This window comes from Staurois parvus, unplaced genomic scaffold, assembly GCF_062004578.1.
Source record: "Staurois parvus isolate SC_StPar_1 unplaced genomic scaffold, SC_StPar_1.0 ptg000066l, whole genome shotgun sequence".
In the NCBI taxonomy this organism is placed as follows: domain Eukaryota; kingdom Metazoa; phylum Chordata; class Amphibia; order Anura; family Ranidae; genus Staurois; species Staurois parvus.
The window spans coordinates 1,167,577-1,180,513 of NW_028317862.1; the positions used below are offsets into that span (position 1 = coordinate 1,167,577).

General features: G+C 38.4%; 1 protein-coding gene across 1 annotated transcript; it reads left to right on the forward strand.

Annotated features, from left to right (window-relative positions):
* The first annotated feature begins 1,476 nt into the window (after positions 1–1,476).
* FASLG (Fas ligand) lies at positions 1,477–11,793 on the forward strand. The gene is made up of 4 exons (XM_089668881.1): positions 1,477–1,741; positions 4,383–4,431; positions 4,535–4,582; positions 5,828–11,793. Exons 1-4 carry the CDS (start codon positions 1,484–1,486, stop codon positions 6,229–6,231), a joined length of 759 nt encoding a protein of 252 aa, XP_089525007.1. The 5' UTR covers positions 1,477–1,483; the 3' UTR covers positions 6,232–11,793.
* The last annotated feature ends 1,144 nt before the right edge of the window (positions 11,794–12,937 follow it).

Consider the following 12,937-nt stretch of genomic DNA (forward strand, 5'->3'; position numbering starts at 1 on the left):
TGGATTGCCAAAGAGGAGGCAAGGGACTGCTCTGTGCAATATTCTTGAACAGAGAAAGTAAGTATAAGCTCATTGTTTTTATTTTAAAAAATGTCTTCACTATCACTTTATGGTTGCATAAGTGTTTTTCTTTTCAGTTTTTACATTTTGCACAGTTTTTTCAGGACTCTGAGCTTCACTGCAGTTCAACCTTGTTCACAAATGTAGCATCCACCCAACGGCCAATTTAGAAAAGGTTGCATCTCAGTGAGACACAGTCACTTATGTGGTAGAAACCCTTGTGAACGTGAACATGTAAGAAGTCCAAATGTCTACCAGATCACATGATTTTATCTTCTTTTAGGAAAGAGCTTTTTTTTTTATGGCTTTTTGTACAAGCTCCATTGATGCGTTGAGTGACTGTTACAGTAAAAACAATTGTTAGATTGGGCAATTCAAGGAATCTTGATGTCCACTATACAGTATATGCAGAGCTACTTTACATCTGTACAGGCCACCAGACAAAAAAAGAAATTACATGTTTCCTAAACTATAAAACTGCTGTTGAACTGCTGTTCAATTTAGCCAAAAATGATAATCGGTGGTCAGAAGAGGAAAACTAATTAGGAAAAGGTGATAATAATTTGTAAATTTTGAAGACTGATGCTGCCATATCTAACTCTACTACCCAAGGCACTGCCTTACAAATACAGTGCCATTTGGTAAATATGGGTCTACATTTAGAAGTCTCAAATTTTTGTGGACCTTGGACACATGACAACCTGGTACCCTGACATACATTCTGAAGAAGTGGAATCAACTTTAAGAGGGAAATTTACTAAAACTGGAGCACTCAGAAACTGGTGCAGTTGTACATGGTTGCCAATCAGCCTCTAACTTCAGCTTGTTCAATTAGGCTTTGACAATAAAACCTGGAAGCTGATTGGTTTCTATGCACCAGATTTTGCACTATTCAATTTTAGTAAACAACTCCGTAAACTTCTGCTGAGGGAGAAGAAACATGATTATTCAGTCTCTTCACACCATAGAACCAAAGCATAAGGAAAAAAAAAACAAGATGCCAATGCGACCCAACATGAGATGTATGCACGTTTCTTTTTATCATTTGGTCAATTAAATAAGACAAAAACCATTCTGCATAAGGCAGTAATCCCCCAGCAACTACTGAGCGGTCATTGTTTGCATTGTCATTTTGTTGTTCTCTACCCATAAACTGGTTTATACAGCTTCTGCAGACCACATGAATAATTTGTGCAGTACACTTCACAAGAATGTTGTGTTTCTGTAGTCTTGTATATGAAAGGAAAGAAGGGTTGTGAGTAGGTGGAACACATATGAGCTGTGAGAAGGCGGAGAGCAGCAATATTGATCTTATATAGTTGTTGAAAGTGTGAAAGGAACCACAGTTTCTGCTTCCTCTTGTGATACATATAGTACATGCAAACTTGAGTTACAGATTCACTTTACATCTGTAGCAGCTAAGATGGAACATATGCAACCACACATGGGCTATCCAGTCTTCTGGACAAACCAAGCTCAAAGACCACCAGTTTTGACCCATGCATCTATGTACCCACCACCTCTACCACCTTTTCCAGACTTCAAGAAAAAGAGGCGTAAAGATGGAACTTGTGTATATCTTTTCATTGTTTTTCTTCTGGTTCTCCTAGCATTGGTTGGAGTGGGTATAGGAACTTTCAAAATAATGGAGCTACAGAAGGAACTTGACAATATCAAAAAGGTATAAAATGTTGTGTGTGTTTTTTGTTTTTTTTAAGTTTAAATTTGTGGGGAATATGGATTACATGTTAGATTGCATTTTACTCAATCTGTTTAAAATGGATATGACACAAGAATATTAATTTAACTTGCTCTGAATGTACATCATTTTAAAAGGGAACTCCATCTAAGGCAGGCAAGTGTATTGCATGGATATATTACTCTCCCCTATTCTCCTAGTGCTTATACGGTATTATAAAAAAAAACTTTGCAAATTTGAAATGAAGACACATTGCTTTTAGGAACTATTTTTCATGGGCAAATGAAATTTGCTTTATTTTACACTGATTGTCATTCATTGTTATTGTGATTTTGTACTTTTATGTTACAAGTTTGCATTAGATTTCATTTATGAAGCTTTAACACAAAGATAAGGAACTTTATTTTAGCTATTTGACTATAATTTTCAAATCTCTTTGGACTCAACTAAAAAACTGAAAAAAACCCCCCAAAGATTAAAAAAAAAAAAATTAAGATCCTTATCCTGTTGTGTTAACTTTTTTGAATTGAGACTACTATCTGCTTAAATTGTAAGTGGCTCCCTCTAAGTAGAGATTTTTGCATAATTATTTCCTAGTCCCTCCTGTTTACTATAGTCTTTTCCATGGTGCGTGAAGTTCTTTGTAGTGCCAACAGATTTGATGTTGGAGTAGCTATGAATTTATGAGGCCTGGGAATCTGTTCTGCAGTACTTGGTTATTATAGATAGACACAATTATCTCCATGGAGTTTGTGTTATGGTTAACAAGTATCTTGAAGTTAGTGCTAAAGCCAGCAATCCTTGAGTATTTCATTGTTGCCAATGTACCTGTGCATGCGATACTATGGGCTATTTTAACCATCTAAATGACACTCATATTTAGATCACCATGAATGATTATTACCTTAGATATGATATTTGAATAATTACAGATTATAGTTGTGGTGTACAACATGTCTGGATGATGATACTCGATGATAAATGTTACACATGTTCAGTTTACAGAAGATAAGATTTTTATAATAGATGTGCAACAATTTCAACAGGCTTGTTATAGAAAAAGTGCAAAGAGCAAAATTCTAAGCGCAAGGTGATTTATCCATGGTATTTATGTGCGAAATATAAATATGTTAATAAGCAATGTGCATAGGTCCAGATAACATTCCCCATGAGGTTTCAATGCCTAGAATGTCATACATATCAGGCTAATTCCTTAGGCTATTAAGTGTGTGTTAGGAGCCATAACAATGGTTATTTTTAGCCATGTTCCTCTTATTTTAAGATCTCACCAGCTCCTGTTGGAGAAAAAGGATGTTTTTAGGGCAAATAACGATCATTATAGTTTAGGGATTGGAGTCTGTTATGGACCATGGTGCTTTTCCTTCCATACCAGAATGAGACCTTTCACCTTCATTCATCTCATGAAGTGAAAAATACTGTTCTGGCAATCGACCCTTACAGAGAGTCTGCTTACTGTGTAAATAAAATACCGTAATCTTTGTTCCTTGTCCATAGCTGGGCCAAAATGAGACTATAATATACCTTGAAGTATACCAATCCAAGTTCAGGAATGTAAAAAAATCTTTACTAAGTATAAATAGTACATTTTACACATTGGTCCTTTAGCCATTCCCATGCTGTTTCACGGGTAATTGATTGTTTCAAGTGAACTGATAAGGACAGAAATAAAGGGGCTCTCATTGTTGACTTGTTTTTTTTAAAGGTTTAAGGTCCCCGGTTGTCATTTTAATTTTAATTCCTAATAGTTATTAACTTGGAACATTCATGCAAGACAGGTGATTAGACTTTTTCAGGTCTGTGACACACGTTAGTAAAGGCAGGAATAGGATGACGTCTCTGGAACAAGTACTTTTAAAGATCAAGTCATTAATGGTCACTCACATTTTTGACCTCACAGATTGCATTTCATGTAATACAAAACAGCTTCTATGTGTGTATGCGGTTACAGGTATTATTCCAATTAACCTATATCATTAAATGCATTGATGTCAACTCAAGTGTCTGTCTTTTCTCTGTATCTTGGTTTACATATAGTCATCTTTGTGCAGTACACCCCTATGTGAACTGCAATGGCAACCTGTTCTGATGAGCAGCCATCACAGAGCCTGTTCTTTTTGTATGAAATTACATTATGTCTTGAAGCTGTCATACTATAGATCCTGTAGAAAAGGCATTTACTACGGTTTTTGTTTGGAATCTGCTGGATCATAAAGTTTACAGCACACTGAGAGCAGCATATCTGGTGAATAGGTTCTTCATTATCTGGACCTTTAAGGCCCTGTTTACACATGTGCATTTATGTGCGTATGGTATGATTAAAATAAAATTCCTGCATGCTGCATCTTTGATGTGCTTCCATCAAAACACACGTTCTATAGAGTTCAGTGGTAATGCACCTAAAACGCAATGCACCCAAAATGCACGGCACAGATGTGAACTGGCCCTAGGATTTCCCAGTTATGTCTGGTAATCACATGGAGAGTTAGGTAGAGATGAACTGAACATAATAAGACTTTATATAGAAGGCGTAAACTATTGATCTCATATACATTGAAAATATATGTAACTAAATAAAACCTATTGCACTTTCATTTCTCCATAGTCTGGTGAAGCTGCCTCAATGCTGGATCCTTCCACAGAAAAGTTCATAGGTGAGATATTCAGTATGTAAACCTTGAGCTGCTACTGATAATCTGATACAAACATCTTGTTCCTTTAAAACCTAAACATTCATTGTTGTTCCTCTTTCTGTAGGGGGACCCCTGGAGAAAATAAAAAGCAGACAAGCTGCCCATGTAACAGGTAAATGATGCATTGTTTTCATTTAAATAAAGTATTAAAGTACATTTAAACGTTTCCTTGCTGTCTATGGAGTTGATTTACTAAAGGCAAATAGCCCGTTCACTTTGCAAAGGAAGATGCACTTAGTGAATGAAGTGTACAAGTAAAAATTAATTTTTTTTAATTTCCTTGCATGTGGTTGGGTACTCTTTGCAAAGTAAAATTTCGCCTCATTCACTAAGATCTGGGCAAAATTCCCTTGCACAGTGAACAGCCAGTCCACCCAAAGCTGATATTTTAATGTTTTGGTGAATGCTGCACAATTCCTTTTAACTCTTATGGTCTCTGTAGTGAAATTCCATATCCTAGTTCCAGTTATATGAAAGGTCCTACAGGAAGTACAAGATTTGCTCATATCAGCTGCAGTAGCTGAACAGGTTGGAACTCAAGTCCAGAGATCCTACTACTAGAGAATATCCAGTCTTGAGTAAACTTACACTTGTTTGAAATTTACTGTTATATTTTATTGAGACATGCTGAACTCCTGGCTGATATAAATTATTTAAACCAATGCAGATATATATGCATTCATAAATCATTAGTTATTTTATTCAGCTGGTATAAGTACCTGAATTTGACTTGGTATTAACTCCTTGCAGTCCTCTATATAGCAGCATTTAGACTGGGTTAGGGAAGGGTGGTACTGGGAGCAGGTCTGGGCTAATGGGTTGGCAGGAGAGATGACTACCTTGGGAGCTTCAGTACAAGGAAGGTGCTAAAAGGGCAACACCTGCAACCTATGCTGTGGAAGTAGTTCACTGCTTATGAAGGGGGGATGATTCACTTTAGCCTTTTCTCCTAGGGTGTTAAAAGAACCTTGTCCTGGCACTGACTGGAAGCCAATCAAGTGTGCTGCATGTAATTGCGCTGACAAGGAACAAACTGATAGGAGGAGAGAGTAAGCAGAGAGATGACAACAGCAGTCAGCGGCTGGGGTGGGGGAGATGACACCACTGTAATCCCTAACTGTAAAAGACAATGTGGTATCATCCACCTGGCTGTGCTATGTGATAGGGCTATGTAAATCTCAGGATTCAGTGGTTAAAAATATTAATTCTTCAGTAGGTATAAAACCCCCCTTATCTTCTTTGCACTTAACGTTTTGGCTGGTGTTCTGCTTTAAAGGCTTTGGTTTAATTGTGATCATATGATGTAAACTAAAATGAATATGTTCTAATTTATTTAACTATTTATTTTAAATTTCAGCAAAAAGTAGTTCGGATTTGCCATTAGATTGGGAAGACCATAAAGGACGGGTTTTTACTAATGGCATTCAGTACAGGAACAGAGGATTAGTGGTGAATGAAACTGGACTACACTTCTTATATTCCTCCATCTACTTTAGAAATATAAATATAGAATGCCCTAAAGATACTTTGGAACTGACACATATTGTCTACAAAAAACCATCCCGATATCCAGGTGTGATGAAACTCATGGAAAGTATGGAACAGCAGAGCTGCAAGAAGCGTGACTCTTGGTCAAGACACAGTTACCTTGGAGCTGTATTTAACCTCACTCGTGCTGATGTCTTGTACGTCAATGTTTCTGATGTTAAATTAGTCAGTACTGATCAAGAAAAATCATTTTTTGGCATTTACAAACTATGAACCTCTATGAATGTTTATTACATTGGACTCTGACAACAGTTTATGAAGGTAACGTTCAGCTAACTCATTCTCGGTATAGGGGAAATTGTTTATATCTCTTTGTACTTGAGGAATACAGTAGCATTTCTCAGCTAGGTCATCTTCCCATTGGCAGATGACTTACAAGTTTTTTTCAGTTTCCATGTTTTAGTGGAACATAAGATCTCACTTTAACCTTTTTGATCAACAGCACTTTACCTATCAAAATGTAACTTTTGAATTTGACTACAAAAATATCCAAGAAAACTAGGAAATAAGGAAAATAAACAGGACATCTATATGTTTGGCTGATGGACAGTTGATCTGAAATATACTTTTTTTTATTATTACATATTTTTCATCTATTTTGATAATTGTGCTCCGTTATTAACTTTCATTATATAACTTCTTAAAAAATACCAGTGTGGGTCTGTAAAAGAAGACCTTAAACAAGGGAATAATATATACTATAGATGGAAACACAAATCCAGAATGTAATTAAGGCATATCTAAACCCAAAACCAGAAATGCAATATATTGCAGCTTATCAATCCTTTAAATGTAGTGGCTGCATTAGTTTCCTCTTTTGGCTTTTTTTTACCTGGGGATCCTGCCAGAAAGTCTATTTTTCAACTATCTTTACCAGACCAAGCTGTCTAGCAAAACTGGAAACTAGACGGTTGACACAAACCATTTGACACTGACAGGAATGCTTACAATGGCTAACGTTTATTAACTTACTGTAGATAAAACCTTTATCCTAAAAGATAAAAAATAGTTCTATAAACGCTCAAAAGTGCTAGTTGGAGTTAGGCTTTAATTTGTAAGTACCTTATCTAAAGTCTATCTAAATCTACTAGCCTTTCTAACACTACCGTCTGTATAATGATGTTGTCCAAAGTTGTCTCCACTGCTTCTCCATAGATAGAGGAGCCACCCTAAGACAGATGGTGTGTTACTGGCCAGATCTGTTAAAAATAAAGGAAAAAAAAAAACTAAAACAGAAAATTAAAGCAGCCACCACATCTAAGGATTGGTAGGCTGCAAAATCTAATGTTTTTGTTTTTGGGTTTAGATACATTTTAACTGCCTCCCACCCACCATATAAGGTAATGATAGGCGGACGGCAGTTCTCTTGTTCTGGGAGGACGTCATATGACGTCCTCCCACTCTAACTGCGCATGCGCGCCCCCAGGGGCGCATGGCACGGCAATCGGTGGTGCGCTGAGTCCCTGGTACACAGTGGATCACCAATCACTTGTAAAGAGCCGATGACTTAGGCTCTGTCATGTGATCAGCTGTGTCCAATCACAGCTGATTACATGTAAATAGGAAATGACGGTTATCGGCAGTCCTCTCCTCCCACTGACGGCTCGTGAGGAGAGGAGAGCCAGTAATTGTCATTCCTCAGAGGGGACATCTACACTGATCATCAGGGCACTGAGGATAAGTGCCCTGATGATCAATGTAGCCCCATCTGTGCCACCTGTCAGTGCCCATCAATGCCACCTGTAAGTGCTCATCAATGCCACATATCAGTGCCTACCAGTGCACACCAATGCCACATATCAGTGCCCATCAGAGCTGCCTTTCAGTGCCGCCTATCAGTGCCAGTCAGTTCCACCAATCAGTGCCACCTATCAGTGCCCATCAGTGATGCCTGTCAATGCCCACAAGTGATGTTTGTCAATGCCCATCAGTGCCACCTCATTAGTGACGCCTACCAGTGCCCATCACTGCAGCCTCATTAGCACACATCAGTGAAGGAGAAAAATTACTTATTTACAAAATTTTATAACAGAGACTAAGAAAAAAAATTTGTTTTCAAAATTTGCAGTCCTTTTTAGTTTGTTTAGTAAAACATAGTAACCCCAGTGGTGATTAAATACCACCAAAAGACAGCACTATCTGTCTCAAGAAATGATAAAAATGTTGTTTGGGTACAGCGTTGCATGACCGCGCAATTGTCATTCAAAGTGCGACAGCGCTAAAAGCTGAAAATTGGCCTGGGCAGGAAGGGGGAAAATTTGCCCGGTAGGCAAGTGGTTAAAGAAAAACTATTAGTTAGAAAAAAAGGAAGCTATCAATGCTGACTTACTTTTGCAGGTATAAGTTTCAGGACTGTCATCCTGATCTTTACTTCTGTGCTAACTGAGAGACTGACCTGGAACAAACATGTTCACATGCACTGATACCTACAATGTACGCGCTTGTTTAAGGTCAGTGGCTCACCAAGTGCCAACCAAGGATCATGACAACTGTTCTGAATAGTGTCACTTCAAAACAAGTCACCAGTGGTTGTTTCCATATATCTCTCCTAGTTCATTTACCCCCTGGATAAATTGTGATAATATTTGTTGGGCTGGTGGCCCCATACTGGGGACACTTCACCATTAAGACATCGATCAGAGTGGGACCTGCAGTCGGTAACAGCTGCTATTACTCTGTAGCTATCTCTTCCCTGTTCAGACCTGCAATCACAGCGCCTGGCAAAAGGAAGCCTTCCACCACTGACTTCCTTCACTGCTCTGGAATAGCACGTGTTTAAATGTTGAGAGCTGCAAAGGAAGCCGATATTGAAACATAAGTCGGCCCCTAGCATTAAAGGACCTCTTTGCTGCGTTTATCCCCCAGGTCAAAGGTTCAAAGTTCTATTTCCCTGATAGGTTCCCATTAAAGCCACAATATATTCTATAATTGTCTTAATTTGAGAGCTTTATTGCAAAATAAGGAAGCAATTAATTCTTTAAAATTGATCATAACTTAAGAAATTATTGGCAGCACAACAAAGATATCTTCATTGTATTATCTCTGCCAATGCAAGGTTCAGGCTACTTTATCATGTACCATGCATGGTACCCAAGCTAAAGGTCAACATAGACCCAAATAGCCTATCTTCAGTAAATCAAAATTATACAGCCAAGTAAAAAAAATATATTGTTATCAGGTATCAAGTATTACAGGAAATGCAAAATGCCATTTTGGCCTAAAAAAATTCTAAAATACCAGCAACGTCTTGACATAGAGTGGCTGTGTTGCAAATAATCAGCACATTCAATTATATATATATATATATATATATATATATATATATATAAAATAGCAAACTCTTGTGCTGATAAAAAAAAATATATATGTAAACTCAACCTGCAAAAGAAAACTATTAATACTCATCTGTCCTACTGCTCACTCCTCAAATCTTTGCTATCTTGAAGAGCAAAGCCCTGGGCATTATGCTTTACATCTGGCACATTTCTAATTGTGTCAGATCCCTAGTCCTCCACTTCACTACTGGACAACCTTCTTGTGGTGGGTGAAGTAAATCTCCAAAGTAGGCTGGAACAGAACTAAAATTATGGTGGGGAGATCTTGTATCCCCTGAGTGGATATTTAAAGAAGCCACACTCATATTTAAGGGAAATATCATTTCTGAGGGATCCAAACCTTTTATTGTATATTACATATATTAAGTAAAAAATGGTAGATCTTTATTTTACCTGTTCACAATTTATGAGGACTGGAAATACAGCAATTTAAAAGACAGAAAAAGAACAAGCTGATAAGTGATTTCTGTTGTGTTTATAATCATAATTCATAATCTATGAATGTTAAATGTACTGAATGTTTGTTTAGCAGTAGAATATATAATTTTGTATATATTTTTGTTAAATAAATTATTTATTTTATAATCGCTTTGAATGTTTTTTATTGTAATTTTTTTAGCTTTTGGAGGTCAGGTATACTCAGAAACTGAAAAGGCGTCTGAGCAGTTACTGCAACCATGGCCAGACCACTGGCGTGACTGCACTATGCATGGTCTTTTAGCTCACTGGTGGAAATGAGTCATCAAGCATGCTTGCACCTTTCTACAGCAGTTAATTAGGATGAAATAAAATGTCATACCTTGCTGGTGCCACTTACTCATATAATGTGGTTATATGGTTTATGATAATTGAAAAAACTACTAAAAATACTAGCTTTAAAGCTTAACTCCAGGCAAACTGCTCAGTACACAAGTATTTTTACAATCCCCAGTATGTACAAACACTTACATATGTTCCCTGTTTATTGCCCCCAGCTCCAGGTTGCACAGTGCACCTTGCCGGGACAAGGTCATCTAGTGCCCAGGGCGAACACATGCCAACCCCCCCCTCCCCTCAAATGTATGAGCATTATCTGTCAGCAAAAATCCCCCCCCCCAAAAAAAAAATGTAATCACTGATCTTCCCCCTCTTTAGTACAAATCCCTTATCCCAGCTTAAGTCCTCTCCCTCTCCATATCCACCCTCTCCCAGCCCAAAGCCCCCTTCCCAATCCCCTATCCTAACACCAGGGCTTTTTTTTCCCAAAGAATAGGTGCAGGACCTCCATACTTCTGAGTAAACATTGTCTCCTCCCCCTAACCATCTTCAAGTACTGTTCCTTGGTTTCACCCCCTACCCACCTCCCAGTACTGCCCCTTTAGAGAATACAGAACCAAGTATAATTTTATAGTGCCAAGTAATTTGTATGGAATTGGTAATAATAACAAGAAAAGGAGTGAAATCAATCCCCTGCAGCCAACAATAAGCCAACCCTCCAGAAACAATAGATCTACCCCAACAACAATAACCCCTTGCAGCAACAGATCTCCAATAAACCCCTCCCTCAACAGTAATCTCTCCCAGCAACAAATGCCCCCCCAGAAACATAAGACCCCCTAGCAACAATAGATACCCAACCAGCAGCAACAGAATCCCCAAGCAACAATAAATCCCCATGCAAATATAGATCACCTCCAGGAACAATAGATCCCTAAGCAGCCAGCATCAATAGACCCTTCAGCACACCCCAGAATCTCTTGCCATTACACATTCAGTGCTGGAGGTGCCAGAACTGTGCCCCCCCCACGTTCCCCCACATTCCCGCTGAAAAAAAGCCTTACCTAACACTAATTCTTCCCTCAAAATTTACCCTCCTAGCACAAATCCCCCCAATCATACCACCTAGCATAAATCATTTCCTCCGAATCCACTCTCCTAGTACAAATCCCCCTCCAAATCACCCTTCTGGCACAACCCCCGAAATCCCCACAGCGCCCGGGACAACCTCTGCTCATGCCCGCCCCTTGTCCCACCCCTGGACAGTGCAGGCACAGAGAGGAGAAAGGAAAACAGGGGAGTGGTTTGACACTAAAGTTATCTGTTTCTGGAGTTAAGGAGACCTGTCCACCGTGCCTGCTGGTAGCATGCTTGCAATGGTGGTTCCATGGGACCCTCTAAGGGGACTGAGCCACCTGAAAAAAATTAGGCAAGAAACAGAGCATTTTCTAAAAAAGAGAACAAAGCAACCACACACTTACAAAGGGTAACCCACAGCAAACATGCTAAGTGCTGGAGCCTGCATCACTATATGGTTTATTTGCATTTCATCATTTAATAACACTTTAAACAGAACCTGGTATGTAAAGAATAGAATGTCCATACAACTGGATTGATGTAATTGTTCTATGTGTGTTCATTTTTCTCATTTCACAGGTATTTTTATTAAACAAATTGTACATCATTGTATTGTATAATTATTCTATTTATTTATTTGTTGTGACTTTCCTAAATGGCAATAGCTTCCTTTATAGACACAAAATAAGAAAGGCAACATTTCTTTTATTTTATCACCTAAGCTTATCTGTCAGTTATCGCCAAACATATATATTGTACATTCACATCAGTCCCTAACCTTCAAGGGGTGTACAATCTGAGGTCCCTAACTCACATTCATACATACACATACTAGGGCCAATTTAGACAGGAGCCATTTAACCTACCAGCATGTCTTTGGAGTGTGGGAGGAAACCAGAGTACCTGGAGGAAACCAACACAGGCACAGGGAGAACATGCAAACTCCAGACAGGTAATGCTGTGGTTGGGATTCGATAGTCCCCCTTTAAAGATATCTAGTCCTTGGCAAACACTAGCGTCACAGGTTATTAGTGTTACAGTCCAAAATTCAGTATTGGGGTACAAACCTCTTTGGGGAGCCACGTTTTACTAATCACTATGGATGAAACATGGCTTTATGCCAAGCAATGCTGCTTGCAGTACCAATGCTTGGTGTTCCACAGCCATAAGCCAAAAGGGGCAGAGGGTGTGATGGCAGGTTGATCCCCCCCCCCCACCATCCATCCAGAGGGTTAAAGAACAAACCAGTCTCTACAAATTCCATTCATTCTTTTTGCTAAGGAACAAATAGAGTGATCAAGCATCTGGCAGTGCAATCCAAAGAGATAACAAGCTTCTTGTCCATCATACCAGTGCAGGTTTAGAGCTGCACAAAATGGCAGTAGATAAAAGGTTAAACTTTTGTTCAAAAATGGAACTCTAACCATCCAAAGATTTTTTTTGGACTGACAAGAGAAGGGCAGGGTGTGCAGTTGAATATGTGTGGAAAAACTAAAGCACAGAACTTGGAATAATTTACTGATACACTCCTACATACATTTTAATGGTTTCACACATACAGTAAGCCCACAAAGTTTCCTAACCTACCACTAATATAACTATCATATATTTAGAAATTAATTATATCAAGAACCAAGGTAATACTATTTTTGCTTAACTGACATCTTGTATTTAATAGACTCTTACTAGTATACAATTATTAGATCTTTTATCTAGAAGTGTGCCAAACATAGCCAAAAATAATAATGCCA

Coding starts and splice junctions, on each gene's coding strand:
- FASLG (XM_089668881.1), top strand. CDS start 1,484: ATGGAACATATGCAACCACACATGGGCTATCCAGTCTTCTGGACAAAC. Junction 4,432..4,534: donor TTCCACAGAAAAGTTCATAG/GTGAGATATTCA, acceptor CTCTTTCTGTAG/GGGGACCCCTGGAGAAAATA. Junction 4,583..5,827: donor ACAAGCTGCCCATGTAACAG/GTAAATGATGCA, acceptor TTTAAATTTCAG/CAAAAAGTAGTTCGGATTTG.